Source organism: Colius striatus, chromosome 2, assembly GCF_028858725.1.
Source record: "Colius striatus isolate bColStr4 chromosome 2, bColStr4.1.hap1, whole genome shotgun sequence".
In the NCBI taxonomy this organism is placed as follows: domain Eukaryota; kingdom Metazoa; phylum Chordata; class Aves; order Coliiformes; family Coliidae; genus Colius; species Colius striatus.
Genome location: NC_084760.1, coordinates 31,565,165 through 31,585,291, shown reverse-complemented (window position 1 = coordinate 31,585,291; position 20,127 = coordinate 31,565,165). Strand labels below are relative to the sequence as shown.

Genomic DNA, 20,127 nt, shown 5'->3' with positions numbered 1-20,127 from the left:
CGCCTCCTGCCTGTGGGATCGGACGCTCCAAATAAGGTTTGTCTGGCAGATGGGTGATACGGCCGCATCCGTTCCACCTCCTCGCAGCCAGACCCAGCACCATCCTGCTCACAACCTGGGGAAGTTAGTTTGCATTCAAACCTACCCAGCCCCATCTGGGTGACTGACACAAAAAACACATCACGGGTCCTATACCATGCCAAGGAATGCTGAGTGGGAAATATGACCCAGCCCCGGATAAGAGAACATCCTCCTAGCAAATTTACTCCATCAACAAAGCAAAAATAAGTGTTAATGATTCTGCTCAAAGAGGAATGCTGATTGTTATTCCAATGTGTTCTGAGGCAAGGCAATACAGAAACATCTCTGCCCACAACACGTGGGAAAAGCGGGGACTGAGGTTCCCAGTCCCACCAATGCTTCCTCCCACCCCACGCTCTGGTAAGATAAAGGTGCAGGGCCAGGTGTCAGCTTTTGTTGGGTTGGTTGGAAAGTAAAAGCAGCAGTTTGAAAAAAAAAAAAAAAAAAGCCAAAAAAACCCCCAAACCACACAAATCTAAAACCAAAACCTCACAAAAAAAACTCCAAACAAGCAAGCCAACCCACTCACCAAATAGCTTCCCCACTCCTCCCCAAAAAAATCCAAACAAGTAAAAAACAAAACCAAAAATCCCACGGCACAAAACAGAAAGAATTGCATTTACAAAGGCACCAAAAAATGACTGAAAAGGAAGATTTGCCATCAGGTACGAAACAGGAAAAAACAAATCACCTCCCAGTTTTCTCTATGAAAGAGTCAACTTCAAGAAGATTTTTTTTTTCAAGCTTTAGGAAACACACTGGGAGCACTGTAGCTTGTTGGAAGATCAGACCGTGGAATTTAGGACACCAAGTTCTGAAGAAAAGCCTCAGAACTGCTTCTGACTTCTATTGTTTCTAATTTGCAACGCTTAAAATCAAGGGCAACACATGCTTGTTTTAAGAAAACCCAAGACAAAGTAGGGAGAGGTCTGCATTAAGAGGCAGGTAAGCAATACTATGTCACTGCTCCACAGGCTGTGTGTACCTGTGCCTCAGAGTACTTGTGGTCTGCAGCTTTGGCTTCAAACCAATCTCTTTCATTTAAGTATGTTTGACTCATCACATTTCATAGTTTCATTTCCAACTCGTCAAACCTGTACCTCCTCAGTGCTGCTGAAGGTGGCAACACCTTCTTTAATGAGGCATATGACTGTCATTTCATTACAATGGCATCCATATAAATGCATGCAACATTCATCAATCAAAAAAAGCTGAAATTCTTCCTACACTGGACACCAAGTGAGGATTATTCTACAATAAATTTTTAAAATAAACTAGTGGTGTACATCCCAGCCTTACTTCATGGTGTAGGAAGAGATCCACCCTCTCCAAAAACTGAGCTAGGCAGAACAAAAAAAATCAAATCCTGCTCAAGAACTGCAGGCAACACACACGAGGATCTGCCAGAAGACCACCCTTGTTGCCCAATCTGCTATTTCGAAAGGCCAACCCAAATTAGCCTAAATTACTTTCATATGGGATCATTCCACTTTTCTTGGGCAAAATAAAACAAAAAACAAAACTGAAAAAAACCCCACAAAAGTCCCCAAAACAACTGCTCTGTCCTTTAATGTGTCACTGAAGAGATAATCACAGCACCTTTCTTTTGATGGAAAGGCAGCACAAAATACTCTACCACAATATTCTCTAGTCCTAAATGCCCATGTTACACTCTCACCGTGTATCCCTTTTTAGTTGAAAGGGTCTTTTCACACACAGCATCTGGCTTAAAATGCCTTTTTTTTGTTTGAAGGGAAAGAGTGGGAGGACAATAGAACCCTTAACATGCAGTGACATAATTTTTGGCTGCAGTCCCACTATGCAGCCTAAAGCAAGTCAGACAGAAGACCTCCACGGGGGCCCTTCTCTGGGAGCTGCTGGAAGCAGCACTACATTTGGGAAGCAGCCCTTTGGCAAGCACAGAAGGGGTACCCCAGCACAGCAGCAGGGGCCTTGCACTGGGAGGACTACACAAGTGGGGCAAAGAGGCTCTCGTCGTCATCGTGCAGACAACTCACCCTGCTCAGACACGAGGCCCCAGCCCTCCTACTCTCCAGCAGGCAGGAGCTCAGACAGGATTTGAGCAAAGCAGGATCCAGCAAAGCCAGTTAACCCTGCGGAAACCGATCCGTCCAGATTGTTTAACTGCCGCTGACCTGAGAGCAGGCCGTGTCCCCAGGCCAAAGTTAAGGGATCGAGAATTTGCTTCACAGCCTAACGGGTAACACAACACAGGTAACAGGACAATGGTCAACACTGCGAAGAGTAGCAGGAAGCATTCCAAAGAACTGTGCATTGAACCACGCGCATAGCGGCAATTTTCATTAAAAGACCTCTAATGGGTACCAAGAGAAGGAGAACCGGGCCTGCCGTACTGACCTGGGAAGGGATGGCTCCCAGTCTCAATAAGTCATGACCTGAGCCCATACATGCTTCTCCTGATTGACATATGGAGGTAAAAAAAAGGCTGCAAGGACAGGACTCCTCTTCCCTACCTTTAAAATCCCCTGATTTTAAAGATAGTCAAGCCTGCTCAGTCTATGAGAAGGAACAGGCACCTCCAGAGAAAGTGCCATCCCAGCTCTAGACACTCCATCCCTAATGAAGTCATAGGAGCGAAAGATGACGAGCTCGTGTCCAGACATCTAAAAAGCTGTTTGCAGTGGAAGAACCCCACCTCGACTGTCTGCCCAACACGGCAGACATCCAGGACAGGGTGGGAAACTGTTTGAAGTCTTCACAAGCCTCAGGGTAACTTGAGCATTACCTGTTGTGTGCAAGTGAGTGTATCAGCTACACATCTTTGTCAGACTCATCAGACCACGCTTCCACCCAGCCAGGATGGCTCCTAGCTGAGGAGCTGTGCTGGGTTTCCTAAATCTCCAGTTCAACAACTCAGCAGCTTACCAAATGATTTCCCAGTTCACCATCTCCCCCTTTCTCCTCACAACACACGATTGCCTCCTCATCTAATTCTTCCTCTCCCCTGATGTGTCAGGTGGTGGGGTCAAACCCCACCTCTAACACAGATATACCTGGAAGCCCAACAGAATCATCACTTCCCCACTCCGCAGTGTCTCCTGACAATCTTTCTACCCTGTCCTTGCTCTCTTTCCAGGCTTAGGAGCACTATTTCAGGGCAGTCTGGGTTTTCTTCCCCACCCTCGCCACCCTCGATTGTCTCACAGTAAAGAGCCTTTGGATCCCAAGTCCTTTTCTAGCTTGAGTGCACAGAGAAGACTAAACACCCACTGTTGCTTAGAGTAGCCACTTCTAGCAGCTCCTGTGATGTCCCAAAGCAACAGAAGAGGGCAGAGAGGAGCTGCCAGAAAAACACACACCACATTTGCTCTGAAACCCATGGACACTTGTCTGGTCTGTGAGTGGGAAGTGTCTATGACGCACAAAATACTCCTAGTTTTCACACACACAGGCTCACAAACAGCACAGCATCGCAGCCAACTGTGTGACCACTCCATCCATGCAGAGCCAGACCTGCCTGTTGCCTTCAGCATACAAAGCCCAGCAACTGCCCTCAGCCCTCTCAGCACAACTGGGAAATACCGATTGCCGAGAGCATCCCAAACACCCTTTCCAGCCCCCAACTCCCCAGCTGCAAAATCTGCACATTTTCCTTGTTACAGTGTGAGCACATGACCCATTACCGCCTGAAAACAGTGTTTCTTCACCAGAAAGCTGTATTTCACAAATCCCCCAAAGTGCCCCAAGGGGAATAGCAAAGCACTCTCGGGCAGGTGACGCCATCCTGCACAAAGAGGCAGGGCTCCAATATTCCTGCACACCCCCACAGTGAGGGAGAGCTCAAGACAGACAAGTACCTGACAGACAAGGTCCCAGGGCTGCTGAGGTAACTTCTTGTGACAAAATGCTACTTCTCCCTTAAATCTGACACACACTCAGACCCCTGGGAGTCTAAATAAGTAATTCCATCAGACATCTCAGATACAGAGCCTCCTCACCTCCTGTTTGCCACTGCTGCACAGGACCAAATCATTCCCATAGCAATCTGAGAGCAAGAGAGATGGGAGAAGCAGCAATCCCAGAAAAATCATTTGGCTGTGGTCCAGGTAACTCCAGGGCTCGGGAAGCAAGTTTCTAATAATCAAGGCTTGCTAGTTGGTTAAACATACCACCTATGCAACACTACTGCTGTTATTAAATGTAAGACTCTGTATTTGTTACTGTGGAAAACTTTCTGCAACTTCAGAAACTCAGCTCTCTTTGTTGCCTACTCTCTTCGTATACTTCAAGACTACTATTTGGGGAGCAAAAAAAAAATAAAAGGAGAATAGTAGAGAGAGAGTGCATGCAAGGTAAATGAACCATGCAATAAAAATTGTTTAAATTGGCCCAGGCATCTCCTGATAAGATCACAGGTGTTGAGAAAGAACTGCAGCTCTACTGGTGAGAAATCCAACCATTGACAAAATGCATTCACTCAGGGAAAGAAAAATAAAGTTAAACAGATGCTTAAACACACAGAGTAACTGCTCGCTTACTAAAAACACTAATTCTTTGAATACTTGAGTCTGGAGTATTTTGTCTTAATAGGATTCTGATCCCAGGAGCCAAGGCTTGTACTCTTGGAATCAACAGTCCTCTATGCAGGTTCATACACATCAATACACAAAGTATACGGATCACACACTAAGACAGTGAATCTGGAGGTAAACTCACCTAGGTAGCTGCAAAACCAGCCTGGGTCACACCTCCCCACACCACCTCATCCCAGGAAGTCAGTTCTGAGATGAAATACCACCTTGCACGTCCTTAGACCTTTTCAAGCTAATAACTGGCAACTTCACTATGGAATGAAACCACTCTGTAGAGCACCTGGGCAATAACCACCTGCTTTATAGGGCTGTCACCTGGTGGAAAGGGATGGCTTTCCTTGGGGCAGCCATGGGGTTCTCAGTGCCACTTTGAGCCCTGCTCCTGGGTCAGCAGCCTGTTCCTACTGCTGTAGGATGGCTCAGCTAGCCGAGAGGCAGCTGCAGAGCTGCCAAGTGCTTCCGACTCCTCAGGGATGATAGAATCACAGAATGGTAGGGGTTGGAAGGGACCTTTAGAGATCATCTAGTCCAACCCTCCTGCAGAAGCAGGGTCACCTAGATCAGGTCACATAGGAACATGTCCAGGCGGGTCTTGAAGACCTCCAAAGAAGGAGACTCCACAACCCCTCTGGGCAGCCTGTGCCAGGGCTCCCTCACCTGAACAGTGAAGTAGTTTTTTCTTATGTTTAAGTGTAATTTTTTGTGTTCCAGCTTCATCCCATTACCCCTTGTGCTGTTCCTATCTACTATAGAAAAGAGGGATGTCCCAACCTCCTGACACCCACCCTTTAGATATTTATAAATGTTAATAAGATCTCTCCTCAGTCTCCTCTTCTCTAGACTGAACAGCCCCAGATCCCGCAGCCTGTCCTTGTATGAAAGGTATTTCAGTCCCCTGATCATCTTGGTGGCCCTGCGCTGGACTCTCTCCAGCACTTCCCTGTCCCTCTTGAGCTGAGGAGCCCAGAACTGGACACAGGACTCCAGATGAGGCCTCACCAGGGCAGAGTAGAGAGGGAGAAGAACCTCCCTTGACCTGCTGGCCACACTTTTGATCTGCTCTGTCTGCACGATCCATCTCTAGGTGCAAATCCTAAGGCCCCCAGCACCTCACAGACACAGATTAGCAGAGTTCCTTGAACTGTTAGACTGGCTACCCCAGTCAGATACCATTTTGGGAATATCTACTGCCTTCTTCAATGATCCTAATGAATCTTGGTCTGTTTCTTCACATAGCCAAAGTGCTTCATGCTTCAGAAACATCAGGCTTTTTGCATACTCCAGCAGGTGGGACTCTCCCTACCATCCCTCTCAATCCAACTGAAGCCAAACCTGGAGAGCAGGGAAGCCTGGCACCTAACACCAGCCTCAAAAGTAATGTCACGCATGCTGCAAGGCAGAACTTTGTCAGGAGCACACACAACTCCTCATGGCTGCCTGCCAAACATCTCAAAACTTCTCTCACGGAGCCGAAACCTGACAGCAGCACACACAACCCCTCCCTCTTTTGCCAAAGCTTTTGTGCTGCACAGAACAAAGCCCATGGTGGCAGTGAGCTCTGTGCAATAACATCATCCCTCGTTGCTCCTGCAGAACAGCAGCACACATGGCTCCAGAGAAGGACCTTTGCATTCTCTGCTGAGAGCTCCTATGTCCCTCAAGCTGGGGCTCTCCTTAGACATGGCATTTTGCAGTCTCCAGTAGTTTTCCCCATGACACTGGTGACTAGCACATGATGTACTAGCAAGGGAACAGCCAGCCTCCAAAAACTGAAGGGAACCATTCCCAAGTTTTAATGCAAAGCTCAGAAGTAATGAAACTCTCCAAAAAAACCTCCTACACCTTGACTCCTGCAACAAATCAGTATGAAACGACTTTGGAATGGAGGTGTCCTGGCACCTGGAAGACATACAGATCTTTTTGGAAAGCTGAAGTAGCTTCAGACAGCTGTGGGTAGCTACTAGATAGGGAAGCTGCCCATATTTACACACTTACTGTAGCATACCTGACTCTGAGAAAAGAACAAACCAGAGTTGAGCAGGAGGCTGCTCTTCCTTAAAATAGGTCACTGGGTGTTGGGATCCAGAGTTTTAGTAACACATTCTTTGGGAGCTCAACGCAGCACCTACTCCCTCTTCTGCTAAAGACAAGCCCGCTGCCACAGCCTTAACTCCCTCAGAAACTGTCCTCTGCCTTCTGCAGGGATCCTCCAAGAGCCTGTGCTCCCTGCCAAGTCCAGCCACGCTCCATCACACCTCCTGCACTGCTTCATCTGCTCTGGAAACGCGTGGCACTTCCTTTTGTCAGTACTTGTCTGTCAGGTAGGCAGTTCTGCCAAGAACCTCCAAGCAGTTGCAAAGCTCTCCCTGCAGTTGCACATGCAAACTCTCTTAAGAAATGGCCAGAAGGTTTTGCCTAACATAAGAGCGTAAACAAGCTTGTTACATGCTAATCACCAGGTAGGCCACACACCCTTCCCCTCCCCCAGCCCTCAAATCTGCTAAAAGGACAGGAAATAGAATCGTGGCCACACACCTTGGCTTCCTCGTTGATGTCCCAAGTGAAGGATATGGCGTTGTATGCGATCTCCTCAATGTTACTGATGGTGTTGAAGCTCTCCTTGTAGTCAGCTGTTAGGAATAAGGATGCATGAGAGAGAGGAAGAGAGGATATCACCTGGAGTCCTTAATCACACAAAGCAGCCAGAAACTACAGTCCCTTAACAACTCCTGTGGGAGGCAAAGGGACTTGAACCACACTAAATTGGATCGTGACAAAGGTTGGAAATGGTTCTCATACAAAACCAAACAAAAAAAAAATCCCCAAAAGAAACAGGAAGAAGGAGGAAAATGGGACTCTGCAGAAATTCCAAACCAGAAACCCCAGTAAGAAAAGCAGACATCCCAAAAATCACGTCCTGTGCCACAACTTGCTATGTGCAGGAAATTCTACCCTGTATGGCAAGGGCATAAGCTCTCAATCAAACTCCTTCAATAACAAACAAGGATTTGCATGTGCGTCTGCTTTAAGTGCAAAGTGATTAATCCCTGCTTTTATTCACAGAAGGAAGGGATGAGGAGTACAATTCAGCCTTCAGCAAGAGAAGGCTGGAAGCCAGCCAGCCCCAGCCTTGTCTGGAGGCAAGTGGAAATTTGCAGTGTTTTCTTTTTTTTCACATGTAGCAAAGACAAGGTGTGAGTGAAGCTGTGTGAAGGAGGATCATTGGTGTCCAGCTATTTCTATGAGGATCTTGTCCTTTGAAGAAACACAATATTTAGGACAGTCACCGAGGCTACAAGCTGTGATTTTATCTACAGCACATGCCAAAGCAACTATGGTTGAGAGGTGTTAGATCTCCCAATGCAGAACTCTAAACCCAGTCTGCTCCCCAACCAAAATCACCCCAAAAATCAGTCTCCCTAAGGAGTCCTAAAAACTGCAGCATTAGCTCCAAGCGATCAAAAGCTCTCGCTGGGCCTTCAGCAAAGCCACAGATAGCAGAGGGCGTGACCCCATGGTTCCTTAGAACAACAAAGCTTCAGCAGAATGCCAACCTTGCCAAGGAACTGGGTTTGGAGTTTGACATAAGTAATGTGAGTGTTGCTTACCTATGTCAATGCATCTCTGTTTGGCCGTGTGCTGCCTTGAATGCCAGTACTTCCAGTGCCTGAGCTGATCTTCCCTTGTTTTGTCTTCAGCAAACACAACCATGATGACACTCTGAAAGGAGCAGGGAAGGGAGTAAGATTAAAAAATAATAATAAAAGGCAAATAAGTACATGACAGAGGAAAGGCCAGAGAGTACATTTGTTTTGGAAGCTCTCGTTGGTATCGGGTTTTCTGCTTTCAGCTTTCCAACCCGACGCACCGCTGCCAAACAGGAAGGCAGGCAGCAGTGCTTTCTGGGTCACCAACAGCAATGAGCAGAATGCTCTCCTAACTGGAGTTCAAAGCCCTCATTCCAGGTGTTGCATCACCTTTACACAAGTGCTGACATTACTTTTTAACAGACTGGGCTAGGATGGGTTGGTCTGGAAGTAGGTGGACAGCAAAGGAACGAACACTGACGTAAGAGCACAGGTAAGCTGGCCTCAGTGCTGATGCTCTGGCTTAGATTACTGGACTTTGGGAGAGTATAAGGCTACCATTATATACACCCTCTTTCCCAAGAAACCACAAGAGCTGCCACTCACTCGGACTTTACTGATGGGGTGATGGATTCCTTCAGTGCTGCTGATTTCTTTCAGGGTGATTGGGTAAAATTGCCCTTTGTTCAGGTAAGTCATGGTGCTGTCCCCAGGCTTCTGTCGGAGGGACTTGGAGGCTTCCAGGGTGTATTCGAAGTTATTCCTATGAAGTGAAGAGGGCAACGATTGCTAAGGTATTTTCCTGGAAAGCTGATTAAATGTTCTACATTTAATTTGGAGAAATTCCAAAGTCGTTAGTTGACTCACTAAGCCGAGGAAGTTGGAAAACAGGATAAGCCCCTTTTTCAACCATTTCCTTCATGAATGAACATTTAAGAGAAGTTCTTGGCAAGCTAAATCCCAAGACGCACCAGCAGGTAAGACTGGAAGTCAGGCTGAGAGGAGCAAGCTGCTATCATGCAGCAGAAAAGTATCTATCAGCAAAATTCACAGGCAAATAAGCCATCCAATGGCCAGTCTTCCCATCCCTCTTGGTCAACTGCAGCTAGCCAAATGACTAGGTTATTTATTCCCTTCCCTTAGAGCTTGGATGAGTCTCTTATTTGTGCTGTAGATTTCCAGGAGGCAGAGGGAAAGGCAAGTAGTCCAGGGAGCTGGCTGGAGCTTCCAGCCAGCAACGAGACCACTGCAGAGCTGACAGACAGCACTGCATCTTCCCATGGGACAGGGAGACATTACAAGGACAGCGACTGAAATGAGCTTTCCTTAAAGTAGTTTTCCCTAAAGATACAGGTAGGATTTTCAGCCAAAATTCAAATGAGCAGGCATTTCTGTGGTTTTGAGATCCAGAGCCTGCCCAGTGCCTGACAGACATTAGCCTAGAAGGGCATGAACTGTACTGTTGGAAGAGAGCAGAGGGAAATAGGGGCCTTAAAGCATTACCCAGAAATGCTGTCAAAAACGTAATCTTCTGAATTCATGTTGGCCATCCGGAGATTCAGCTCAGTAGGAAAGAAAACCTGCGTAGAAACAAAACAAAACAACACAACAATTAATATAGCAGCAACAAGAAAAGTCAAGATCAAACAGATACTCTTTTCCACTGAATTTCTGGCAGGCAAATTGCTCATCAGATAACTGGTTTTTTGGTCTGTAGAAACAGGACACTTGAGTAGGATTTTAACCCAAAACTTTTGGGTGTCAACTAAGCACACCTCACAAGCCTTCCGAGTCAGCTCAGGGCAACCTTTTTAAAGCTTTCCCAAATCTCAAAGAAAGGGAATAGGTACATAGTTCCTTGAGGCCTGCCTTACAAATCAAAACACAGTTACTCTGCTGTTTTCAGCTGATACCATAAACCAAAGCCATCTCACTCAAGGCCCCTACACGAACCAACTGTTTTCCACTGACACACACCACGCCTAGAAACTGGTGGCGAGGGAGTTTACAGACCTAAGTCACCTCACTTCAGGTCCTGCAAAGGCACTGCAGAGTGATGAACTCTTGCAAAACCTGGCCCCGTGCTGTGGATCAAGATACTTATTTCCACACTCTACAAGCCACAGGCTCTGCCACTGGTTAGTCATTTTCTTTTGATAATGAGCTGTTTAGCCTAGGAAAGAGAAGACTGAGGGGAGACTTCAACAGCACTTATAAGTACCTAAAGGGTGGATGTCAGGAGGATGGGGCAACACTTTTTTTCTTTTGTCTCTAGTGACAGGACAAAGGGTAATGGAAAGAAGTTGGAACACAAGAAGTTCCACTTAAACATAAGGAGACACCTCTTTCCTGTTCAGGTGAGGGAGCCCTGGCACACGTTGCCCAGGAAGGGTATGGAATCTCCTTCTACAGAGGTTTCCAAACCCACCTGGATGTATTCCTGTGTGACGCGATTGAGATGAACCTGCTTTACCACAGGGATTGAACTGGATGGTCTCTAGAGGTTCCTTCCAACCCCTACCATTCTGTGATTTCTTGTTTTGTTGATTTTATTTACTGAGTTATACTTATGCACCTTTCTCACAAAGTCTTTTGTTCCTAATTCACTGGAGAGATTTGTGGCTCATGTAACAAGAACAATTAGAGATGGAAGTGGATCTCTCCATCCAGTTCAAGCCACACACACATAGAGCGACTGTCTCTCTCTGTACCTCTTGCACACCCTCCTTGAAAGTCTCCGAGAAGGTGGAGTCTGGTGTTCGCCTCTGGGAATTCTGAGGCTGGGTGTTGGAGCTGAACTGGTCGGGGTTGAGGTTCCTGTCGAAGACCACCACGCGCTCAGGGGGCTCGGGGTGGTAGACGCTTGGCGGGATGCCCACCGCAAAGCCGTGGGGCTGCGTCTCTGTCTTGATGGAATGGGTGGGCATCGTGGCAATTGAAACGGTGACGGTCGTGTCAGGGGTTGTAAGGTGGCCTCTCTTGTCCATACCCATCTGGGGCGTGTGTGGAAGGACAATATTGAAAGGCACATTTTTCAGAACCTGGACTCTGTTTTCTCCGGTAGAAATGAGTGACTGTTCTGTTACATTTGGGATGCTGTTCCTATAAAGGACCAAGAGGGGAAAAAAAAAATCATGCATAAATGATACAGCTCATTTTCTTACTAAACAAGAGTTAGAAATACTGCTCAGCCTTTTGGACGGGGATAACTGACACCAACTGTCCTGCTTGTGCAGAACAGCTCAATCCTATCCTGAAAAGCTGAGAAACTAATTCAGGAAAATCCCTCACCTACTGCCAACAACCCCACCTTAGAGACGAATCATCCTGGAGCAAAGGGTGAGGGTTCACAGCCCAGATCCTCACTGCTTGGAAAAGAGCAGTCCAGAACTAAGCTTTTTGAGGCCCTTCCCACCAGGCGTTGGCACACACAGGCTCCCCGAAACTGTTCTTTGGTAGATGGCCTGAAACAAAAGCTGCTGCTCCTCTGCCCCAGGACTGTGTGCCACCCGGGAAGCACTAATAGGGAAATTACACACCTCTCTCATCCACAAACCCCCAAGAAAACCCACACCGAGACTCCCAGCAGTGGTTTGCATAACTTGCCACTCTCCACTGCACCAACACTCATTTCTGCTAGGACAACACCAAGATCTGTGGCTGAGCTGACCTCATTGCTAGCAGCCACTACGTCAGCCTGCCCTCCCTTTCTCCCTCCCCACAACGTGGTCCTGCCCTCTCCCTTCCACTAGTTCTGAGGGTTCCACATCCCCTTGGTGAGCCAGTTCGGCTTGTTCCACTGGCAGAAAAAAAGCAACTTTTTTTTTTTCCTCCTGATAGGTTATGGGTCAGTGGGAGACCACAGCAGGTATGAGTGGAACAGTGGGAACACATGGCTGGGAACCAGACTGCCCTCGTCAACAACAGTTGTTCAATTGGCTCAGCCAGACCACAAAAACCTCACCTCGAGTCCTTAAAAGCATTCTAGGCTGTCCAAAGGAAGAGGGTGGTAGGAGTGGAAGCCTGGCTTGAATGAACCTCACATTCGTAATATTTACTTAATCAGTATCATCTTCTGCTTGAGAAGCACAAGAGAGAGAGGACAAGAAGAGGAAGAAAGAAAGGAGTTCCAGAGGATACAAAAGAAGCCCACAAGTAATACAAAACCAAATCTAAATTGCACTTTGAAATCTTCCCTTATCAGTCCATGCACAAAGAAGCAATGCTGTTGGTGCCCGAGAACAAAACCAGCAGTGAATAACTGAGGCAACTGCATGCAGAAATGAAAAGGTCCCCAGTCATTTAAGCAGCCTTGGGCAGAGGTGCTCGTGCTACCAGGCTGGGCATAGTGATAAAAAATGCAGCTCTTGCCATGTTGACTGTATGATGTTAGTAGACAGAAAGCAGATGGATGGCAAGGAGAAGCAGTTTGGGCCTCAGCTCTCCACCTCACAGTTTAAGCCGCATCTTGTTCCTGAAACAGCACAGGAATTTGGGGCACAGAGTATAAGCAAGCAATTTCTCTCCTCCTGCACAACACTGCAGTGCAGCAAGTTACCTTCCTTCAGCAGCTCTGGTGGTCTAGGAGGGAAGGGAGATAAGCAGACACATAATAATAAAAACTAATACCTCTTGCTATGGTCTTGGTCAGGGTGTTCTACCTCTGGTTTAGCTGTTGAAGATCTCCTCTCCCTTGGAACCTGGGAGAGACAAGACATGCTGTAATTGCATTCTTCCTTGCATACAAACAAACAAACTAGCAAGCTCCTCAAAACACAGCTATTGAGTCAAATTAAGAAAGCATCACTCTCTCATACCAGCATTACAGCTTGACCAGTGTTGTATGGCTCTGAGATGCAGACATAGCCCAGGCAACACCCCACAGACCCCTGTGTAGCCAACTCAGACAGCTGTGCCAGCCCTGTGCTCCTGCCAGTGCCAGGAGGTGGGAAAATCAGTATAGAAAACTGACTCAGATACTGCCCCACCTGATCTAGGTGAACCTGCTTCTGCAGGGGGGTTGGACTGTTTGACCTCTAAAGGTCCCTTCCAACCTCTACCATTCCATGATTCTATGAAGTGTCCATCTCTGGATGGAGCACCAGCATCAGGCTGAGCAGGACTAGGACAGCCCCCAAGGTTTGCACTGATAACACAGATTTTTCTCCTCTGTAGGTTGGCAGGCCTCAGCTTCCTGCATGAGCTCGAGGCTCAGGAAAAGATGCTGCTCCACATCTCCTTCCCCACAAACACGTGCTCTGCAGGCCACTTCCTCAAACACCACTTGAAGCTTCCTTTCTCCTCAGAGACCAGGGGATTCAGGAAGGAACAGGTCCAGTAAGAGTACTGTGACGCTATAGCTCATTTTTGCACATAGCTGTGTACACCACACAGTCCAAAATGTATTACACCTTTTACACACAAAGGTAACCACCAGTGCTCTGGATTCAAAGAAGCTCAATACCACTCCTGTATTTTATTTTATACTATGGGCAGGATTTCTCCTATACAGATCACACGAGTCACTTCATACACACACACACAGAGACACATGCCCTCTTCCTGGCTGCACTGCAAAGCCAAGGCACATAGAGAAGGTTAATCCTTTGACCTGTGGTGGCTCAGTGCACTGGAGCATACAGCCAGTGCCCCAAATGGCTTTCGTCACTGCTGGCACAAGCCTGTGGTGCTCGGCTCCTCCAGACCGTGCAGCAAGTCCACACAAGCTCCTCTGCAAACACACAAATGGTGCCCAGGAGTTTTGTCACCCTCAACACGCCTCCTGAATGAGCAAAGCAAACACTTTACAGTCTAAGGAGGAGTAAACTCCCACCACTTTCCTTCGTTGAAGCCCGCTCAGATGCTGCCAGTGTTTGCCAGCTTGGGTGCAACATGGGGTACCACAGCTTTCCTGCTAACTCGAGGACTGATGGCATACCTGTGTGAACAGCACACTTCTCTAATCAGCCTCCAACCAAAACCGAAGTCCTGGCTCTCGCACATCACACAATCTCCAACAACACCAGGATTGCTAGATTTTCCATGGTAATTGGGAAAATCTGGAGAATCACTAGCTGAAACTGTCTGGGGACCAATATCACTGACAAACAAGGGTCTTCCAAGCTGTATTGGGCCTCAAGTCCAACACTCCAATACTCTGGATTTTGATCAAAAGATTTGTTCCCAGTAAGGCCTTACTAACCACAGTTGAGCTATCAGGGCAGCCCACTAGTTAAATGGAAGAAAACTCCAGTTGTCTGGTTTTGTTGGTTTGGGTGTTTCTTAATAGGAAAGTGATCTCATCAGCTGCCTTCCGTATTGCAGAGGGGGCGTACTAGGAATGCCTAGACATTGTCCCTCTTGTACTACTTCGTAACAGCCCAACCACTTTGCTTCACACGAGTGTGCAGCACACTTCTACTGATTCTTCTGTACACCTGTTGACACCCAAACATAAGAGGAAACCCCAAATTAGGCATCAATACATAGCAAATCCCTTCTGCTTTGCCAAGTGTGAAGGATCAACATCCACATTCTCTTTGTAATCTATAGGTTTAGAAATCAAAAGTGATTTTGTGGATTAAAATCATCCTGGTGAAAGCATTGGGGGTCTTTTTTTCCCAAGAGCATGGCAGGTGCAGGCACAAAGCAGAAATCTAGCTTTCTCACAAAACTACCTGAGTAACATCCACATCAGTGAGTTTGGGGCATTTTGTCGTGTGTGTGGAGTGCTAATCTCCACATGAGGCATTACAAGAGTATTTTGATACCTGAGACATGATCAGCTCTTAAAAGGACAGGCAAGGATTCTGCATGCACACGGCAACCTTGCCTCATGCTTCAAGAGCACACTAAGGCTGGCAATTGCACTCACTGCTGTTAAAAGACGCTAGCCAAAATGTCAGGCATGTGAGTCCAGTCAGCCTTCTGGCCTCCCTGCATGCTCAGCAAAGAGAAACCAAGCATCTCCATCTGGTGAGGCAGGCAGTGTAACGTATGCGTCCGACACAAGCAGGATGCCTCCTGCCCAGAAACGCCCACTGGTCTCCACTGACTTGGATGTTCACCAGAGATAACTACCCTGCTTAGGCTTCAGGTATCAACGAAAGAAAGCTCAGCAAAACGTATTCCACACAAACCAGAAAGTTATCTGTTTGACTGTATTCAATTCACCTGTGAGCTTGTAGGAAGGCGTACGTCTCCCAGCTGACCATGAACACAGGGAGACAACCACAGTTATCAAAGGATTAACAGGCTATGGCAGCTGCAGCTCACTGAAGGTTAAGAGAGTTGCAGGCAGCATCTCCTTCCAACCTCCACATCACCAAAAATCTGTAGTTACAGCTTAGTATCTGCTGATATTAAGGTAGTACATCAAAGCCTTGGCAAAAGCCAACAGCCCCACCAGGAGAGGGATAACATCAGCAAGAGAAGTTTCTTTCTCCGTGTGTATTTACATTCAGAAACAGACATGCTGCAAAGATCCAGGGGATCTTATTTTACTGAGCTAAAAACAAACTTATTTTCAGAAAATGAGAGAGAAATTTCAGAGAAATTTTTTCAGTTTAAAAACAACACAGTTTAAAGTCCTTGTGAGGTGTTCACAGCTTCTGTAAAATCCTCTGCCAAACAATGCCTTTGCCACAGGGGAACAAGAGCTCCGCTGGCTGCCAGAGCGTACCTTGTAGTAATCATAGAGCAGTCCCAGGGCAGCTGCGCTGTCTTCATCACCATTGATGCTCATCATCGCTTTAGTAGCTGCTGTAAGGGGATTTTCAAGAAAAGTTTTCCAGGCCTCATCTTCACTGGTATAAGGGCGCCTTTGAGAGTAGAGAGAGTCATTCTGAAGAACCAACACGGGTCTTTTACTTGAATAGTAAAAAAAAAAAAGAGAAGAAAAAAACCCACCTGTTAGAACACATGGAAAACATTCCTGAAGTTCTTCAAAATTAGCTGCCCCAGTTTCACAGGGTTCATATTCTGATTCAGTGGACTGCAAGGATTAGTCAACACAAAAAGCCCAGAAACCCATTTCTGATCTCACTCACGCTCAGCGTAAATCAGGATTAATTTGACCAAACTCAGCTGGATTACACCAGCCTACATAAAAAAGCAAAGCTGTTTAAGAGCGTAAATGACTTGCTCATGCTCTGAATACAACCCAGAAAGAGTTGCAGGCACTGACTGGCCTACCACCTACAAAACCTCTAGCACATCCTACGTAATACTTCCAAGCCGCAACCCTCAACACGCTCCAGTTCCCACAGGGAACTAGAAAATGTGAATTAGCGAAACATCTCTTTCCTCCAGAGCTTTCAGAAAGTGCCTTTGCTCTCGGAGTATATCTGAAAACACCACCTAGAAGCTGCCAGTGAGTTATAGGATACACAGAGAAATTGCTCAAAGGGACTTCAAATCAATTTGGCAGTGAATTTGTCAAACAAGGGAAGCCAAAAGGCATTACTGCCTACTTACTGTTGAAATAACCTGTAACACTGGTTTGAAGTACCCTCAACAGGTGACTGAGGAAAAAAAAAAGAGCAAAACTGGAGTTTTCCCCTTTATGTTTTAGTACACAAAAAAAACAAAAAAACACCCCATTTTGAGATATCTGGGAACAAGGAAGCTCCAAGAGGACCCGGATCTTCTGCTCACAGGGAAAGCGAGGCATCTGTAGGAAATGCTGTCCTGCCATGTTAGACAACTTACTATATACTTTAGTTCTATTGGTAAAACATGTGCTTCATCTTTCAAGTCAACTCAGGCAAATGTTGCTTAAATCTGTCTTTTAAACCAGCCCAAATAGTTTTCTTTCCAGCACAAGTCTAACATTAGTTTAGTGCAAACCCGCTAGGAGAGGAGTGAGGCTTTTATATTTTCTTAAATAATCCCAAACTGAGCATCTTTAAACGACGTGGTAATATTTTAAAATAAATAAATATTGTAAACCCCCAAACTGCATAAAAAAACCCAGTTCCCCACCACCATCCCACCCCTTCCCTGCTGGATAAGCATTCTTTTCATCTATTCACTCAGACACATTCAGAGACTGAAATATACTACAAATACAAAAACTTGTGAAATATAAAGTTGTGAAATACCCTAATCACTATAATCAACTTAACAGTATCCTACATTTGTCACCACCTTCCATCAAAAAAAGATTGCAAAGCACTTTGCAAATTGTGCGTTTGATCCTTTATCAGTTACACAAGGAGCCTCTCTGTGCTTCCACTGGACAGCCTGGCTGAGGTGAAGACACTTCAAGTGACGGGGAGTTTCCAGGATTTGTAGGAGCACTTTGTGGCTATTAATCAGTATTATTTAGTTGGAAAAAAACAAACAAGAACAAAAAGACAAGCTCTTGCACCAAGCTCTGTGTTTTAGGTCTTTGTACATCTTTGTGTACACACTGTCGTAAAAGCAGTAGCAGATACCTCTGTTATTGAGGATGTCCACTTTCTATCAAAGACCACACAGCAGAAAGTAAAGTGGAAATTTCTTTAGGGACATAGTGTAAGCTCCTATTCTTATACATTGTGATAAAAGAAACCAGGAAAGTATCTGTAGCAAATTGGGTAAATCCACCAGTTACAGTCACTGGCACAGAAAAGGCAACTGAAGTGTCCAGGGCGCAGTGTGTTTGATCCATCTCTGCCAAGCTGAACAGCTAAGTCAGCCTGGCTGGGACCCACAAGACCACTAAGCTGATTCCCTCCAGCACTGCTACGCTCACACGGAAAGAGAGCGCCAAAATCACCCATTAGTAAAGCAGCCACAAACCAGCAATGTAGCAAACGCCAAGACCTGCATATTGTTATGTGATTTCTTTGTGAAGGCAACGTCTAAATGTAATGCCCGCTGCCCTACAGGTAGCCTACCCCTCTAAAAGCAGTATAAAAGGAATTACCTTCAGAATTATCAAGAGTGCAGCGTTTGGCAGCAACTCAATCCCTTAACAGAACCACAGCTTCTTTCATGAAAGTGAGAATGTATTAATAAGAGAAGGCAAACACTAATTTCTCCCAAGTTTTAGGTTTCAAGATTACGGGCACGTGGATCTGCTCGCAAAGCAGCAGACACATCCAGCAAAGGCTAGAAATAAGTTCTCTCCCGTAATTCCCTCCTGCTCTGTGCTTGGATCAGAGAAACTATTCCCACTCATTTCATTAACACAAATCCCACTCTTTCTGTCCCTCACCGTGCGATTTAACTCGAGAGGTTGAGAGATCCTCAGCCACTGCGTGCTTTACACCTGGTCTCTGCAGGGAGCACGGCTTTAATGCTGAGGCAGCAGAGAGGATTTCTTTTGTCGGCTTCTACGTGCCAGAAAAGGGAAGCGCACGTCCATAAATTGCTACGGACCCGTCTATTAAGCGTCGTTGGAGGTAAAAAAAGCCACGAAAAATCCTAACGACAGGGTGAAGTTAGCGAGCTGCTGCGTTGCCGCTCTCTTCCTAAAGAGTAGTGTAGTTTAAAAAAACCCACTTCGGTAAAACTCCTATGCTTTTCCTAGGAAACGAGTGCGTTTGAGTCACCCGTCATTCAAAATACAGCGATTTTAGAATCGGATCTTCAAATCGCTTCCGTGAATACTCCGGGCTACCCCTCTTTCTCCCGACGGAGACAGTGACAAGCGTGGACGCAAACACAAGCAAGGCGTTCGACACCGTGAAGTTACAGAAAGCCAAGCTGGGACGTAGCCCTCTCAACAGCCGGTTTCGCGCAGACCGCGGCTGCCGCATCCGAGCTCGCCCCGGGGCCGCCCACCGCTGACACGGGCGGAGGGGCGCGGGGCTGCGCCGGCCAGCCCCTTACCTGCCGAAATCCACCTTGCCGGAGGGATGCGCCTCGTAGAAGTCCATGGGGGCCGCTCCCGGCGCCGGGCGCGGGGCTCCGGCAGGGGCGTGGGGCCCGGGCGGCTCCGCCCGCCTGCCTCAGCCGCGGGAGTGGAGCGGGGCGGCTCGGCGCTGCAGCGGCGCCCGCTCCTACCGACGGCGCGGCCCATCCGCCGCCGCCGCCCGCATTTAAGGCGCGGCGGGGCGGGGGGCGGACGGCGGCGGCGCTGCCCCACGCCTCGCCGCGGGTGTCGGGTTTCAAAGCCGGCCCTGCCTCGCCGCTCGCCCCACGGGAAGGGGCGGGGTGGCCGCCGGGGTCGCCCCCCTGCGCCGCCGGGTCTCTCCGCTCCAGGGCTCAGCGCCCACCCCCCACCCCCCCGCCGTTTCGCACCACCCCGCCGCAGCCTCCAGTAACTCCTCCGAGAAGATGGAATGGGGCGGGCCCCAGGGACGAGCGGCTCTCTCCGGCCCGGCCGCGAGCCCCTCTTGCCGCTGCTCTCCCGAGGGGCGGCAGCACCGGTCGGACCGGACCCCGTTCTTCTCCACCCTCCCGCTCTCCTTCCCCGTCCCGCTCACTTGTCGTAGTCCTGTGTCATGTCTGGCGGAGGCAGCGGGCGGCAGAACTGGCCCGGCGGGTCGGGAGGGCGAGGCGGAGGGAACAGCGCGCAGCCCGCCGCACCGACGGGTTCTGTCGGCTTTTCTCGCCCGCTCAGGTGGCTCCCGCAGCCGCAGGTGGACGGCCGCCGCGCGACGCCTCCCATTGGCTCCCGCGGCCGGCGGGGCGGGGCCGCCGCGCCCCCATTGGGCGGTGGGACGGGGAGGGGCGGGGCCGGCCCCCGTGCGGGGCTCCGCGCGGGGCGGCGGCGCCGAGGAGCCCTGCGGTGCTGGGCCGGGCCGGGCCGGACAGCGCCGGGCCGGCGGGACAGTGCGACAGCGGCCGCTTCCTTACAGTGGGGAGGAGAGCGCATGTGAGGGACGAGTAAAACTTCGAGCAGACAGTGTTACCCCGCCGTCAGGGAGCCCCCCGCAGGCCGCCCCGCAGCCACA

The 20,127-nt window shown here is 48.2% G+C and overlaps 1 protein-coding gene across 1 annotated transcript in view; it reads right to left on the bottom strand.

Moving 5' to 3' along the window:
• GRHL1 (grainyhead like transcription factor 1) overlaps window positions 1–19,676 on the bottom strand; it is a 44,533-nt gene extending 24,857 nt beyond the window's left edge. Inside the window, exons 1-8 of the mRNA XM_061990111.1 lie at window positions 19,657–19,676; window positions 15,924–16,110; window positions 12,872–12,942; window positions 10,954–11,344; window positions 9,746–9,822; window positions 8,849–9,005; window positions 8,264–8,375; window positions 7,191–7,285 (exon numbers count right to left, since the gene is read on the bottom strand). Coding sequence (XP_061846095.1) covers window positions 7,191–7,285; window positions 8,264–8,375; window positions 8,849–9,005; window positions 9,746–9,822; window positions 10,954–11,344; window positions 12,872–12,942; window positions 15,924–16,110; window positions 19,657–19,676 — 1,110 coding nt within the window. The remainder of the gene's footprint in view (window positions 1–7,190; window positions 7,286–8,263; window positions 8,376–8,848; window positions 9,006–9,745; window positions 9,823–10,953; window positions 11,345–12,871; window positions 12,943–15,923; window positions 16,111–19,656) is intronic.
• Window positions 19,677–20,127: the final 451 nt, after the last annotated feature.